The 15,596-nt window shown below is 44.9% G+C and overlaps 1 protein-coding gene across 3 annotated transcripts in view; it reads right to left on the bottom strand.

Moving 5' to 3' along the window:
- Positions 1-15,596, bottom strand: part of greb1 (growth regulating estrogen receptor binding 1) — a 31,624-nt gene that overhangs the window by 3,569 nt on the left and 12,459 nt on the right. For all 3 annotated transcript variants that reach the window (XM_034581213.1, XM_034581216.1, XM_034581214.1), the window contains exons 2-28: positions 15,074-15,234; positions 14,761-14,868; positions 14,216-14,392; positions 13,906-14,088; positions 12,418-12,519; positions 12,014-12,148; positions 10,430-10,591; positions 10,151-10,273; positions 8,557-8,742; positions 8,248-8,384; positions 7,701-7,977; positions 7,478-7,606; positions 7,168-7,362; positions 6,350-6,547; positions 6,035-6,218; positions 5,390-5,573; positions 5,163-5,299; positions 4,210-4,561; positions 3,942-4,057; positions 3,588-3,793; positions 2,893-3,487; positions 2,613-2,769; positions 2,414-2,516; positions 1,485-1,640; positions 1,216-1,352; positions 968-1,129; positions 91-295 (exon numbers count right to left, since the gene is read on the bottom strand). In XM_034581213.1, coding sequence (XP_034437104.1) covers positions 91-295; positions 968-1,129; positions 1,216-1,352; positions 1,485-1,640; positions 2,414-2,516; positions 2,613-2,769; positions 2,893-3,487; positions 3,588-3,793; positions 3,942-4,057; positions 4,210-4,561; positions 5,163-5,299; positions 5,390-5,573; positions 6,035-6,218; positions 6,350-6,547; positions 7,168-7,362; positions 7,478-7,606; positions 7,701-7,977; positions 8,248-8,384; positions 8,557-8,742; positions 10,151-10,273; positions 10,430-10,591; positions 12,014-12,148; positions 12,418-12,519; positions 13,906-14,088; positions 14,216-14,392; positions 14,761-14,868; positions 15,074-15,227 — 4,960 coding nt within the window. In that variant the 5' untranslated portion in view covers positions 15,228-15,234. The remainder of the gene's footprint in view (positions 1-90; positions 296-967; positions 1,130-1,215; positions 1,353-1,484; positions 1,641-2,413; positions 2,517-2,612; positions 2,770-2,892; positions 3,488-3,587; positions 3,794-3,941; positions 4,058-4,209; positions 4,562-5,162; positions 5,300-5,389; positions 5,574-6,034; positions 6,219-6,349; positions 6,548-7,167; positions 7,363-7,477; positions 7,607-7,700; positions 7,978-8,247; positions 8,385-8,556; positions 8,743-10,150; positions 10,274-10,429; positions 10,592-12,013; positions 12,149-12,417; positions 12,520-13,905; positions 14,089-14,215; positions 14,393-14,760; positions 14,869-15,073; positions 15,235-15,596) is intronic.

Raw genomic sequence — 15,596 nt, 5'->3', positions numbered from 1 at the left:
TGCATGGTAAAATAACCATGTTTATTTCATATTTATCGTACATTAGAAAGACTGCTCTGCATGTCCTCATTAGTATCAACAGTAACATACCTATTCCAGCTCCGTTGAAAACAGTGGGCAGCACCAGCATGATGTGGTTGGGCCAGTACTTCTTATAAACAGCCATCTCGTACTCCTTGACCACCAGGATGTGGAGATGTGAGGCGCCATCCATCGCATGGTACAGGTTGAACAGGCCGTGCTCGTGGCGGCCGGTGGTTGGGGTGAAGATTGGAGTCTTGATGCAGTCTGGGCTCTGGAAAAGGGAACACAAAATAAATGTAACTTCTAGTTAAAGTAAAATATGATATTCAAATACTGTGTTTTAACACAATTATTTGATTGGTCTGGAGACACCCATATGCTCCTGGATAGATATTTTTTTATAAAAAATACATAGAAACCACTGGGCTACAGAAATCTGAGCAATAGTTTGGCCAATAGCACCACCTAGTGGAAAAAACACAATATAGCAATGTGCTTGACCACACTGCTTTAAGGCAATTGTAATATCAAAGAGGGATTAAAAGAGACTTTCAAACAGGAACTTATTACTTAATATCAGTGTTTAGATTTACATTTCATTCTTGATTTAACTGATGTTGAGACTGATGACTGGGCGCTTTTATTATCTTGGATGAAAACTACAATACAATTTAACTTTTAAAACCTTTAAAATTAAACATTGCCACCATCTAAACCATCATTCCTACTTAATTTGAATTTCTGTTTCATTATGTCTAAAATTGACCTCAGTGTTGAGAGATAAACAGTAAAAGGAACCATAACTGCTGGTCGTGGTGACTATAAAGTAAGATTTGGGCTTTTTCTACAGCAAATTAATAACAGGATTTTACCAGTGGAGTGTCTAAAAAATCCTGAATAATGGTTCAGATTCAGTGGTTTGTGTTTGTGATGAAGAACTCACCCAATCAGCAGTGAGCGGCAGCCGCATGCTCTCCAGCTGGCCTCCTGGTTGGCTGAAGCTGAAGTAGTGCTCTTTGGACTTTGGGATGATGAAGTAGAGCTGGATCTCTTCCCCAAGCAGCAGATGGGTGAACGTGAAGGCGTGCAGTGTCGACTCATACATCTGAGATAAGAGAGGACCGTCATTTAGAAAGCATTTGATAAAAGACCCATTTATCAGACTCTGAGTTTGTTAGTGTTTATGCTGACCTGGTATCTGGGGTTGAAGCCCAGGTACTGATGACACTGTTCACAGTGGTGATAGGTGTTGTAGGCTGCATATTTAGACAGCTTAATCCTGGATGTCCGTCTTCGTAGGTACACATCCTCCTGACGCACTGGGTTTCCTTAGGAAGACCACAGAGGAAAGGACGGATGAGGACTATTGCACAATATTAAGGTAATGTTTGAGAAGATGACTTGTCGTGGTTGTGTGTTAATACATTTTCTAGTCAGTGTGTTTTTCTGTCTGTACTTACCCTCAGCATTGGTTCTATGTCCAGGACAATACACAGCGCTGATATCATCATATTTGGGGTCATGGATGGTGTAGTCAAAGGGCATCGTCCTCATTATGTCTGGGTTGGGCCAGGGAGCATTGGGTGGGTGGTACTGCACCCCCTCCGCCTGGGCAGCTAAACACACAACACATTTACTAGTGTTTAAATACATGAGTTTAATCCACTTTGAATATTTAAGATTAGAATTTATTCTGGACGCATCCTGACACAATCCCAGATACGTTTATATGATCATGAGCCAAACACTGAAGAAGAGAAAAGGGTTGTAGAAACAGCAGAAAACCGAACATTTATTGTAGTAGTGTGTTTAGAAATCCTGGTCCCCATAATTTACTTGATGTTGTTTAGAATGGTGGCTCCTGCAGCAAAGCTAAGACGTTTACAGACATGACCTGCAGGTAAAGTCCAGAGAATTGGATCTGGAGTTTACCCGCAGTTTGCCTTTCACACTTGCACAACACAGCGGGAGGTTCTCTGCACTGACACGTTCACAAATCCTTTGCATTATTCAGGCAAGAGTCGGAGAAGCTGGGTGAAGCGGACAGAGACAGGAAGTAACGTCCGCTGTGGAGGTCACATGATCATCTTTAGAGATCCTAGACATCATCGTCAGCTCTGATCACAACAAACTCTCTACACTTGTGTGTGTCACTACTTTTTCACCAGCAGTTTATTTATTTTTTTGTGTGTTAGAAGCCTCATCAACTTGCTCACAGTGAATCCAGCAAGGGATCCCCCGCTGTGTTCTCACATCAAACACTTTCTATGGACTAGATACTAGGAGGCCAGGCAGAGAAAGTCCGCAGAAAGTGCCGACCCTCTCACTCCGACATTTGCGTTCACACATGCACATGCAGAGTCCAGTGCCTGAAAGCAGATATACTGACTGTAGTTGATGTCCTCTTCATCGTAGATGTCCACCTCCATCAGCCTTATCAGCATCCGAGACAGAATACCCAGGAAGTGCAGGTACGCCCCTGTCTTACCCACCTGACCATGCAAACAACAAAATGTAAAATATACAGTCGAACATGAGTGATATCGAACTTGATTTTGAGAAAACAAAAGAAAAGAAACAGAAAATACCTGCGGGGGTCCACTGAGCAACAGCCTGCGAGGGTGGAAGTTGTCGCTGCGTCCTTCTGTGCGGTTGCTGCTGTCCATGTGGAGGGAGCGAGGGACCGTCCACTGACGATAGTACAGTGACTGCTCTGTGCAGGTCATCATCTTACTCAGCAAGGGCCTGCACACAAAAGATAGTCTTCATAACCGACTTTCACTTGACTTGACATTAATGTTAACATGAAACATGAAATGCTTTACTGAACAATAGAAGTGTAACTGTAACATAACAATATCAGTTTACCTGAAGCTGCTCGCCCACACCACAGACATGTGCGGCAGGAATGAGGTACACCGCGGGAGCCCGCTGCTGTCGCTGGCGGTGATGATGTCGTACAGAGCTCGGGGGAGGAGCACGGAGGGCGGGCGACTCACTCCTCGCGCCCAGGAGCAGCTCAGGTGAGGAGAGGAGGAGCGGGGGGACAATGAGCCAGAGGAGGTGGATTTGGAGTGTTGCCTACAAGACTGGGCAGGGGGGAGCGGCTGAGTCTGAGGGTTGGGTGTTTGGGAGAGGGGCTGGGGAAATGTTTGAGCTTGTGGCTGGGGATTTGTTTGAGGTAATGGCGGATTCAGACTCTGGACTTGGGGTTGTGTCTGCAGCTGGGAGATGGGTTGGGTCTGGGAATGACTTTGTACTGGAGGTTGGGTTTGGGGGTGTGGTGTAGCTTGAAAAGACTGAGATGAAGTCTGAGACTTAAACTGAGACTGCGCTTGTGAGGGAGACTGCACCGTGTCCACGGTGCCTTTCTGGACATTTGGAGAAGTGGAGCTCAAGGAATCTAAAGCTCCAGTGTCTGGACACGACTGGAGCTGCTGACTGGAGGACAAAGGGGAGTCCTCTGGAAATCAGAAAGACAAAATAAATCAGCCATGAAATCAGTTGAGATCTCCCTTTCAACAACGATGGAACATTTCACTCATGTTTAAACCTCATCTCACCGTTCTCCTGTCCCTCCTCCTCCTCATTGTCAGTGCTGCTGAGTTTGTCGGCGTCGCTCTCCAGCAGGTCGCTTCCTGGGCCGGGGTTGTGAGGGGGTCGGGACTCCTCCTTCACCAGATAAGCAGCCAGCCCCAGCTCTTGTTCGAGTGTGGTCCGCTGAAGGTACGAGCAGCTTATCACCCGAAGGTCGCAGTACTTCAGTGACCTGTGGGTGGAAGATATTCACGTGACATTTATTACAGCTTCTTTAGCTGAAGTAGAATGATGTTCCTACACATCAAACATATTCCTGCCCATGAAACTTCATTGTAGTGAGGATTGGGAACAAAAGTTAAAGAGATCAGAGCTTGTACCTGGGCAGTGATTCTCCCAGCGGCTCAGCTCCGGACAGGATCAGGATGCAGGGAAGGGCCTCCAGCTCCAGGTAGGTACGAGGAACCCATTCATTATCCTGGATCTGCAGCCATTTCTGTGTGACACACACAAACACAGAAGGCAAACATTTTCACAGTCAGTAAGTCTCATGAAATCATTTCATGAATTGTTTGTTTTTGTCTCTTGGGAAAAGAAAATGAGACTTCCTCTCTTGTATTTCATGATGTTTTGAACTAGTCCATTCACCTTGATCTGATCAGTGAAGGTCTGTCCAATATTCAGAGCTTGGTTGGGATTTCCAAGTATGATCTCAAAGCTCTCCTCCAGACCCAGCTGTCTCCTCACTCTGGTGAGCCGTCGGTGGGCCCACACAGCCAGAGCCAAAGACGGGATCCGCAGCAGCACCATGTGGCCATGGTGGGCAGGACACTGCTGGGCAGCAGTGAGCAGTGATTGCACAATCTCCAGGGTCTCCACGGAGGTGTGTTTGTGCAAGTTGTGGGAGCCGCCGATTTTGCCGGACGCAGCCATCAGAGCTATGCAGTAGTGCTGGATGAGGACTGTGGTGCGGATCACAGCACTGTGCAGCTTAGGGAACCTGGCAGAAAGAAGGAGACATTTTAAGATCTTCTCTGAGCATTTCTGTGTGACTCGTGACCTCCACGACCTCCTGCTGGCCGCCCCTAACTGGCCGAGGGACATAGTTGTTTGCGTTATCCTGTTTAAATCAATCTCAAATAAAAACCATAACAGTTGGAGCGTTCATTCTTTTTGCAGCAGAAAGTCAAGGCCCCCATCTGCCCCCTGGTGGCACAATGGCTGCAGAGAGTGGCGAGGGAGGACCAGAGAAATATGAGCATATCTCAAAAACTAAAAGAATATACAGAATTCAAATAACTAATGGAGTTGGAAAAAATACTTTGCTTCGGTGTCTTTATTTAGAAATCTTTTGGATCAGTATGTTTTTAAGTGTTTAATTAGCTAAATTAGCTGAAAATAATTGTTGTACTTTTTAAATGTATAACACGTTATCGGTACTTTGGTTTATTGACTTACGAAACCTTTAAGCTTAGGTTGTTCAGAGTTTAGAGATATAAAGCATTTAAAGATACTCATAAAAAAATACCAAAAAAGGCACTAGCTGACCCTTTCTGTTGCAGTGGGGTTCAAACGGTGAAGCATACGTGTTTGTGAGCTACCTTTCTTCCAGGGCGGAGGCCATGCTCTCAAAGGAGGAATCATGACGCATCAGAGGCAGACTGCTCCCTGAACGAGTCGACTCTAAAAGCTCCGACACGCCAAAGTACCGCGTCCTCTCGTGATACAGGTCCACATCCTACAGACGCACAACGTTATAGGTGAACACACACATTCAAGAGATTCCAGTGAATTAATAAATACATTTCATTTCATTCATTCATCTTACATTGCTGAAGGCAGAGGGCCAGTGGATCTCGTTGTAGGGGCTGATGCGAGTGTACTGAGTCTGCAGAGTGAAGGGGAAGGAGGTGACGTGGAGAATCAGGATGTTCGGAGCATCTCTGACCCGGCGGGAGTTTAACAGCTTGTCCACGAGACCCAACCCACTGTCTGAGGTGCTGTAGGATGCACTGAGACACAGAAAGAGACAGAGACACAGAGACTGAGTTAACACGCTAAGGTAACGGTAAAGAGGGGACATTTCAATCCTCCATATTTTCCTTTTCCCTTCTCTGAAGCCCCTTTTCCACTGGTCACCAAACCCACTAATATCGGGCTTTTGAATGCAATGGGAATGGATGCAATCAGCATTCACTTCCGGGTCAAATGACACTGCAGCAGACACAGGTTTTTATCAGCTCTGATCGGCAGTGATGGAAACGTGACATTCAGGAAAAGGCGCTAAGTGAAATGACAGACCTTCTCAGTTTCCGTGCCTTGGTGACATGAAACATGATTTGCCAGAAAAAAACTAAGAAACTCCTTCACTGGCAATGGCAAAGGAGTCAATTGTGTTTTTTCCCCAAGGTTTAGCCACATTTAAAAATCTGCGTATTCCTGCAGATTTTGGGGTCAAAGAGATATGACATACCTGCTGATGTCCCAGTGGGCGTGGTCATGGACCAGGATGTGTAAAGTGTACGTGTTGCTGTAAGCTTCCTGAATGAGGCTGTCAATCCGGGCCTGAGCGCTCTGATCCATCTTCACCACGTAACGCTCAAATTCCCCCTGAGACACAGACTCCTGGTCTAAACTACCAAGCTCCTGGAGGACACCTGCGATGTACAGATGAGGAGAAAGAGAGAGAGAGAGGTGCAGGTAAATATTAAAACACAACCATACATTCACTCTGCACTCAAGACAGTCATAAATACAGCTGCTGACAAACAAGGTGTACGTGACTAACCGGAGCTCCTGAGGTGGAGCACAGTCTGTTGGAACGTGACCTCTGAGGGCGGCACCAGGATGAGGAAGCTGACCCTGTCGAAGGAGCCGAGGTCCAGGTTCTGTGTGCTGGAGTCGGCTATAGCACAAACATGGGACAGCAGCTTCCGAGCCACTGCCAGCTGGATGGGACGAACCTCACGCCACTCCACGGAGTATTCTACACAAACACAAACTCAAGTTATACTCAGAGATTTCTTTATTCACCAATACAGAGTTACAACAGCAAATACTGCAGGTAGAGATGTGGAGCTCATAGCTATGTCACAGTATCAATAACAATCAATTATTCTGTCTGAGGAGAACATCCACGTTTCATAAAGTCAGTGGAGTCAGTGTCGGGTGCTGTTCCATTCCCGCAGGTCCAGAGTCTGTTTAAGCTAAGCTTGCAAAGCTGATTTTAAACAAGTTGCATTTGTCATCTGTCACCATGACAATGACATGACTTTTAATCTGATATGAGAGTGGATTAAATCATATGTTAATCAGCAAGAGAAGAAGAACAGAAAACCTGGATGTATTTTACAAACTTTCTTGGAGGATGGATTATCAAGGGAGAAGTTTGCTACTGTTACATGTAAGACATAAGGTTTGGTTTTGACCTCTTATGAATTAACTATATATTAACTAATGTGAAATTGATGGGTCTGTGTCTCCCGGCCAGGTTCGGCTCCAGCGTTTACTCAAATCTAACTCAAATCTAATTCGAGCCGCATTTGAAAAGGTATTTTGACACTGATAAGGAAATGCAGTCTAATGTTTAACCTTTGTGTGTCTTACCTGAACAGGCGTCTTTAGGACTTGAAGCTCTCTCTTTGGGACTGTGTGAGTCTTTTGAACACTGTGTGAGTGAATCCTTTGGGCTGTGTGTGCTTTTCAGACTCTTGTCTTCAGCTGATTCCTGACTGCTGAGCAGAGGAGACAGCTCGTTGCTGTCCACGGTGGCACTATCCAGGAGGGAGTCCATGTCGCCATCTGACCAACAGGAAGCCAAACAACATGTTGGTGAATTGGGACTAAAACAAACACTGAGTGCTGTGCTGCACGCACTAATGAGCATTTAAATCAAAAGGCAGAAAGTCAGGGAGACCTTGTCCCAGGGAATTGCAGAAGTGGATGAGTTCCTGTGCAACTCCAGTCGAGAGCTGGTGATTGATTTCTTTCAGACCCTCAGTGGGAGAGTACATACTCTCTGCCAAGGCACGACACTGATGTTTACCTGCAGCACACACAAAAAGACACAACTTAGTATGCTTATTTTATGTTATATTATCAAAACCTTCATACGTGCATATATAAAACACAGCTCCCACCTGTGACCACCACACAGGATTGTGTTTCCTGTCCCGGTGCAGTGACAATAATCACCACGTAGTTGGTGTTTTCAAGGCGTCCTTCCATTAACCTGCTGAACGTTTGTTGGAGGCCTTGAGCCAGAGATTTGATCTGGTCCCCTAACAAGACCACGCCCTCTCCACAGGAGGACGCAGCCAGCTGAGCGAGCCAGGGGAGCTGGCTGGGGGTCAGGGGCGGTTGGCTCTGCGGAGGTAAACTGAGGTGCTGGGGAAGCCCAGGCAGGGTGGAGGGGGTCTGGGGACAGGGCAAAAGAAGATGAGCTGTTTGTTCATTTATTTAATACACATATAACAATATGTGAAAACATATACGATATATAATAACATAGTAATGTTTCTGTGGTTCTACAAGGTAGGAGTTAGAAAATAGTCACAAACAATCTTAAGGTTCCCTAAATGCCATTATAATATTTGTTAATATAATTTGCTTGCATGTATTCTTTATTTCATTCTTCCTTAAAATGAATAGTTAAACATAGACCATCTCTGGGATGCTGTCTCTCACCTCCACGACAAAGTGCCTCCCATGGGAGGCTGGTGTTTGAGGCTGCTGGTACTGTCTAATCTCACTGAGGTGAGACTCCCTCCACGACCTCATGAATATCTGCTCCAAGTCCTCGATCAGGGGCACTTGGTCAGGGCCTAGGGAATTAAGGTGGGAGACAAAGAAATAGTGAACATCTTTTTAATTCATAAGAACATGAAGTAGCTTTTCACCCGGAGATATCTGTCTTTGTTTTAATGGATGAAATGCGAGGGATCTCTGGAGTTCAGTGCACTTCTGAAAGAAGCTTATGAGGATTTTTAAACTGACCTAGCTGAACAAGGTAGTGAACTGTGAGGAGAATCTGCATCTCAGTGGACAGCGGCTGGATGGGCGATGGTCCGTAGTGCTGGTAGACCCTGGGCAGCGCCTGGGAGCTCAGGTAACAGCTCTGCAGCAGAGAACTGACCAGCACCTCACCGACGTTACCAGTCAGCTGAGGGAGTGGCCCGTGACCTGTGTCAGTGAGACAGAAAAAACACATGAACATATGGCCTCCTCGGGCGAGATGCTAAACCCCAACTTGTTCCCAACATATGTGGCTAGGAAAAAAATGTACGTTACTTTTTACAAAAACATCTGCCAAGTAGATGTAATGTGTTAGCCGATGGAAACGCTTGACAGACAGTTGAATGGAAAAATGTACTTCATGAAATTATGTAATAACAATTACAATTGATAGAGATGTTAAGTGATCAGGCAGAAGGTATCTCAATTCATAAATACATCCACTTCAATTCATTTTTGTGGGATCAATGAAAATAACATAAAATTGCAGACTAACATTTCCTTCAGGGGGATCAAGTGGTGGGAAAAAGCTGTTCTATCTATTCCCAAGAGACGGGGAGAATAGTAAGGATGGGAGGAACAGAGAGAAGTGTAAGAGGAGGAAAAGACAAGAGGTGGTTGGTGGGTAATGAACAGGAAGTGAAAACAGAAAGGAGAAAAGCATGAAGGTACATTTAGCATATAGAAAGTGGTTAATGCCCGGGAGATGGAGATAGAAGGTGGGTGTGTTGACAGGTGTTACAAAGGGGTGAAAAGGGTGGAGGAAGAGGGGGAGGAGTGGGTGAGTGCCAAGCAGAAAGCCTGAGAAACAGCCATGGGCATTGGCTGACCTCTGACCCGTGAGGAGAGGTGAGCTAAAGTGGCCATCTGTTGTGTGGTTACTGAAAACCTCACCTGACAAAGTCCAGTACTGACAGCTGGCTGGAAAAAATATCAGCAGCTAAACAATAATAGCCATTTTCACTCATGAACTCCAGAGAATTGGGTACGGACATTAACCGGAATTTGCCTTTCACATATGAAGAGATTGTCCGAGACGCGCTCACAACAGGACAATTGTCCGGTGCAATCAAATGAAGGGGGGCGTCTGGGTAGAGCGTGCAGGAAACCACACGTTATCACCAAAAACTCTTGAATCTCATCTTTGTCCTCGCTTCTACCTATATGACTCCTTTTTCTCCATCGTGAGATATTTGTATTCTTTTCATTTTTTGTCAGTTTTGTTTCTGTTGCTTGGTAGAAACGTCCTCAACATGCCCACGCTCACATAGGCTCATTCTGACATTATCCATTTCAGGAGTCTCGCAGGAGAAATTGCAGAGATTGTCTGGAGCAACTGACTCGGACATCTGCGTCCTCTCATACAGCCCCTCTGGAGGATTTCAGGAGAATGTCCGGAGTTCAGTGCATGTCTGAAAGCAGCAAATGACTGATCTGACAGTCAACTCTGTCACAGGAACAAATAACCGTTTGCATCTGAACATCAGCCGTTGTCTATCAGCGCATGTACTATGTTGTAGGTGTGAAGGGGTCTGACAGAAAAGCAGAAAAAGTGCATTTAATCATTGTGAATCACCTTTGAAGACGACAGGTTGCAGTCTGCAGGTGTGTAGCAGCTGATCAGGCACTGTCACAGACAGCTCCGGGGGAGAGAGCGGGGCTGAGGAGCGCTGCGATGAACTCAGCAGGGCTGCATGTTCTATGTGGAATATGTCACGGAGCACAGAAATACATTTACAGTTAAAACAAGAAAACACACACAGTTAAAGCTTTAAATAAATGTCTTCTACCACATCATTCTCTCGTTTGTTTCTCCCTCTATCAGTCACCTCCATTTATTGACTTCTATTCGTACCTGATCTGGTTCCATGTGTTACGGCAGAGGACACGGACAGCGTTCCCGAGACTGATGAAGATGGCGGCGTCTTTAAAGTGCTCTCTGGCAGACTGTTGGCAGATGACTCAGGTGACCAGCCCTTGTGCCTCTTTTTGGGGGGTCCAGCATTTGCATGTGTCCCTGAAGTAATACAAATGACAACATAATATACATCATCTTAAATGTTTTCAAAATAGTACACATTTTATACGTTATACTATACATTTTTAATCGCTTACTTACATTTCAATAAAATGATTGCATTTATTATCAATGTTTAGCTGTTTTTTCCCCCAGCTAATTGTTCTTGTTGTTTCAATTTCATTTCTTGAGTTGAATTTTTTGAATATTTTACGTCGTGTTGGTATAGTCATGGAAAACAGCTGTAAGTCAGTCATATATTAACTCGTCTCTTCCTCTTCCTGTCAACTTTCTGTTGAAATGCAGGAACAGGGAGACACATAAAAGCTCCACTTGTTAAAAGGGCAATGAAAAAAAACAACATTGACAGGAAGGAAGCTTTTCAATCAGTGAGAAAGCAGGAAAAAGAGACTGGGACGAGGGAATTTTACAACCCTGGTTTATGGAGGTGACAGACTGAGGGAGAGGGAGGGAGAGAAGCAGAAAGACAGACATGAGAGAAAAGAAGGAGGGAGACGTTTAGTGCCCCAAGTGTTGGCAAATGAAAGAAACAAAGGACAACCCCCAACACAATGCAGCTGGCTGCATAGCAGGGATGTTATAACACACACACACACACACACACACACACACACACACACACACACACACACACACACACACACACACACACACACACACAGTCTGGGCTGCTGGTGGTAGGGATGCTCCCTTTCAGAGGTGTGAAGAATCCCAGGGGAGGAGCTTAATGACAACAGACACAAACTGACCAGTTTACATAAACACAAGCAGCAAGGATAAGGAAAAGGGCTACTTCCATACAATTGAGTTTTCCTTTGAAAATGTTTTTTTCAAAATAAAACAAGCTCTGTCCATGTGAGCGTTTTGACTCTAAATCAGTTTTAAACCCCGACCATACCAACACGTGTGAAAACCCAGATTGCGTGACCACTCACACTGGGCATACATGTGTCTTTTTGCAAAGAAAGCACATGGTTGTTAGTTGCAGAATTGTCACAGATTGCTTGAATAATATTTTGTCTCCTACATTTAACCACACAACTGCTGTAAGCAGAGACAACCTGGTCAGAAACACTTGTAATTGAAAATCCACGTTGCGTTCTACACTGGTGACTGAGGCTGATGCCAGTTGTTTTCTTCTAGAAGAGGCTCATGTGATAGGGAGACAGAAATGTCGGCGAAGGCTAAGTCGTGACAGAAAAGAGTATCTACAGCATTGTTTCCATACATCCCAGTTTCTTCCCTAAAGTTTTCAAACTAAAACGGTGTCTTTACTTTTCAGTTTTAGCGGCACTAAAACTCAACTTTCAAAATAGAACTTAGTAATGTGAATGTAACCTAGGTTAAGTAGGAAATTGGATAAGCGTATCTTCCTTGCTGTTGTCTCCAGAGTGCACATACCTGTAACTGAGGGTCTCCCGGGCCCTGATTGATTTAAAGGTGGCTGGGTGACGGAGGGAACAGCATGGTTGCCATTTGTCAGTGTTTGGGGAGGGTCGGCTATTTGCGGCAGAGCAGTAGGGTCCACATGTGATCCTACAGTAGTAAGAGAGAGACAGAATAACATTAATATCAGGAATTCCTGTGACTTTTCATGAAACCAAATAAACTTCACGATGATACTGTTACTCCTCAGGGCTTTCCCATTCTGTTACATATAGTTATGTGAAACACAGAGGTTTGTGCTGCCGGTAAACTACACGCGGTCGTCTCCTAAAAATATTTCTTTGTACATGATCTTGGTGGTCTTCAGTCTGATATTTAAGTGTGTCTACATTTAGATGTATATGTGTGTTTGCCTTTACCTGTGTAGCTGCCTGGTGTGTGTGATGCCAGGTTTGGTGGCTGCTCATCAGATGTCACATGGTTTTCTGCGAGGATGGAGCCCATCTGTCTCATCCTGCCATCTGAAACACACACAAACACACATCAATACACACACATTCAAATAGGTTATTGCAATAACTGTGTTACTGCAAAGACAAGTTTCGATCTTCTTGGATTTCACAAAACTGAGTGAGTGTAGTTGTGTGTGTGTGTGCGTGCCTGCATGCGTGTGTCAAGCATCAACTATGTAATATAAAAAGACCTGTTCAGCAAAGGTAACCAGACATATCAGTAAACCTGCCTCTTGAAATAGACTCCAGGTCTGACTTAACAACCATCTACCCCCTGGTGTGGTACATGTAAATGAGAAGCAGCAGAGAAACAAGGGAAAGTGAATGACTGGTATGAAGGGAATTTCAGAAATCTGACAGATGGACACGATAAAGGACATTAAGCTTCTCTATCTCCCTCCCAATAAACAGGGGTAAAGACTTAAGGGAAAACAACCGAGGACAGAAACACTCTATTCTCACCTTCCACCTGTCCTTAAGGCCTTACTACCTATACATCTAGTCAGACCTGTACACTGTACACATTGTTCAAATAACAAACCACTGTGTTCTGCTGGAAGGCATTACACGATGGACTAAAGTCACCAATCAGGCTCTGAGAACTTCTAGACAACCCCGATGAGTTGATTCAAAATACTATATATTAATCTCCTTTCCCCTGTTAAACCATCAGTTCATCAGTGATGCACTATGTTTGTTAGGCAACATCCATACTAACACCTTTTACTTTCAATACAGCGTTTTGAACTAAAGCCATCTCCCTCCACGCAAGAGTTTTAGTTCTGCATCAGTAAAAGTCCCCGTCCAATACTAACACCTGAAAATGCATCATGTGACCATTCACATACACTGCATGTGCGTGCCGGCGTAAACAGGAAGCAGATTGTCTACTCTGCAGTTGGCTGCTTTGTTACAGAAAATATTAGTTAATTATTGATTCATTTTCTTGGACTGACAATGAGGTGGAATTGTCAGTTAGTGTTTACAAAGTTTTGCTTACACTAATGGTAGTTGAGTCATGACTGATAAGAGCCAATCAGGAAGGAGGGTGACTGCGTCATCATTTCCAATTAGCCCGTCCAGACTACAACGCAGCCGCAGAGTTCTTAAACTAAAAAAGGACCAGCAGCGCCTCCTAACGTCTCCATTTTAAGCACAGGGACACTAATGTGAACATCAGGTGCATCTCCAGCCATGATGAGGGATCCTAGTTGTGTGATCAGTGCAGCAGCAAATAGGCCGACTCCTGCTTCTTGTTTGCTTCCATCTACACAATCTATCTGACTGCCATTGGTATATATGTTTTTTGTATATGTTGCATTCAAGTAAAACTTCTAAACAAGCCTCATGTGCAATCGACTGCTGAATACCACACGTCGTGTATCCGTCTCTTACCGTGTCCCCTCCAGCAGATGGGCGCTCCTTTGACCAGCATGCCCTGGTTGTTTCGGTACAGATGGTACTTCAAGTGCTTCTGTTTCTTGGGCTGGGTGCTGAGCTTCAGGTTAATGTGGTTGGAGAACTCTGTGAAGTAACGGAAGCCTTTCTCTCCGCAGCCCATGCAGTTCCCCGAGAAGCCTTAAGGGGGCACACCGAAAATGTGTTATTACAAGAGAATGTGAATGTAACCTGATAATGCCAAACTCTGAAAGACGTGACATTTTGAACGGCAGTGATGTTTTCCTGTGCAAATCTCCAGCCTCACCCAGCAGTGCATTACGACCCCGCTCATCTGGCAGGAAGCGGCGGTCCACAGCACACACCAGCAGGGTCTCGGAAAGAGAGGGCGACTTTATCCCGACCAGCATGAAACCAGGAGGAACTTCCAGAGACTCTGACGCCAGCGAGGACAGACGCAGGTCCCTGCCTGCCTGACAGAAACCTGGGGGAGAGAAAGACAATTTTCCTTAACTTTGAATTTATAGTTGGTAAAGCTAAAGTACTTTGCAGCTGTTTTGCGGAAAAAAAAAAACGACCCTTGCTCGCTGAGTGACTATAAATCCAGAATAATGAACATCCAACAACAATCATTAAATCTCTTTTTGTCATTTGTATGATCCTCCTTTAGATGCACAGCACATGCATAAAGGAGGTGAACCTTCATTAAATGCAATATGCACGACATAGAACAGGGGAAATACACGTCCTGGTCTGTATTTAAAAGCTGCACATCTGCTTGTGACTTATATACAGTGCAAAACTGCATCTTTGTTGTTTTTTATGAGCATAAATAGGAGCATGTGTGCACACCATCTGTGGTGCAGCATCCCTCAGGTGGGGGCTTCATCTGGTAGGGTATTGGGGGGCTGTTCGACGCTGAGCCATCTTCATCATCCTCGTCTTCATTCTCTGCACGGCCTGTTGGGGACACATTTTAATGGTAAACAAGAGACAGACCGAAGTGAATAGCAATGTGCAGCTTAGTAGGAGGTGCACGCTGATTTGGCCTTTTGTTATCCTGGTACTGAAGTTCATTCAGAGGCAACTGGAGACACAGATGTCAGGATTCGAACTGGCATTTTTTTCAGGAAATGAAAACAGAGGAGACTATCACACCACCCACCATCATGTGCCGACGGCTGCTCAGTCTCGAGGTACAGCTGTGAGAAGACCGGTCTGGGGACGACAGTGTTCGACCTCAGCGATGCCTCAATGGAGTTATGCAGAACCTCCTCGAAGCGCGTGGTCCGCAGCTGGCCCGCATACGAGTTCCCCATTGGTGTCCTGCAAAGACCGAGTTGCCTTGTTTAGACTCCAAAAGATAGATCCAAGCCCCCAACGCTTTTACCATCTCAACAACTACCACACTATAATTCATGTTTATTGCATTAGTCTCTTCATTATGTTACATGATTACAGCAGAGTCAGTTTCAGCATTAGAAAAAAAACCAAGAAAAAATATGCTTTTCGATTGGATGGTTTGTTTATAAGATCTCATCTCACCAAATTCTCCTTGGTCGGACGATAGCCGGTTTTATATGTACAAGTATTAAAGCACTACATCAGCAACCTTCCAGGGTTAATCCATTATTTTCAGTAACAGGAGCGACTACCTTTACAGCACCCCTCCCCCTCACAACCTAGTG

This window comes from Hippoglossus hippoglossus, chromosome 3, assembly GCF_009819705.1.
Source record: "Hippoglossus hippoglossus isolate fHipHip1 chromosome 3, fHipHip1.pri, whole genome shotgun sequence".
Classification (NCBI taxonomy): Eukaryota; Metazoa; Chordata; class Actinopteri; order Pleuronectiformes; family Pleuronectidae; genus Hippoglossus; species Hippoglossus hippoglossus.
This window is presented reverse-complemented; position numbering and strand designations above follow the sequence as displayed.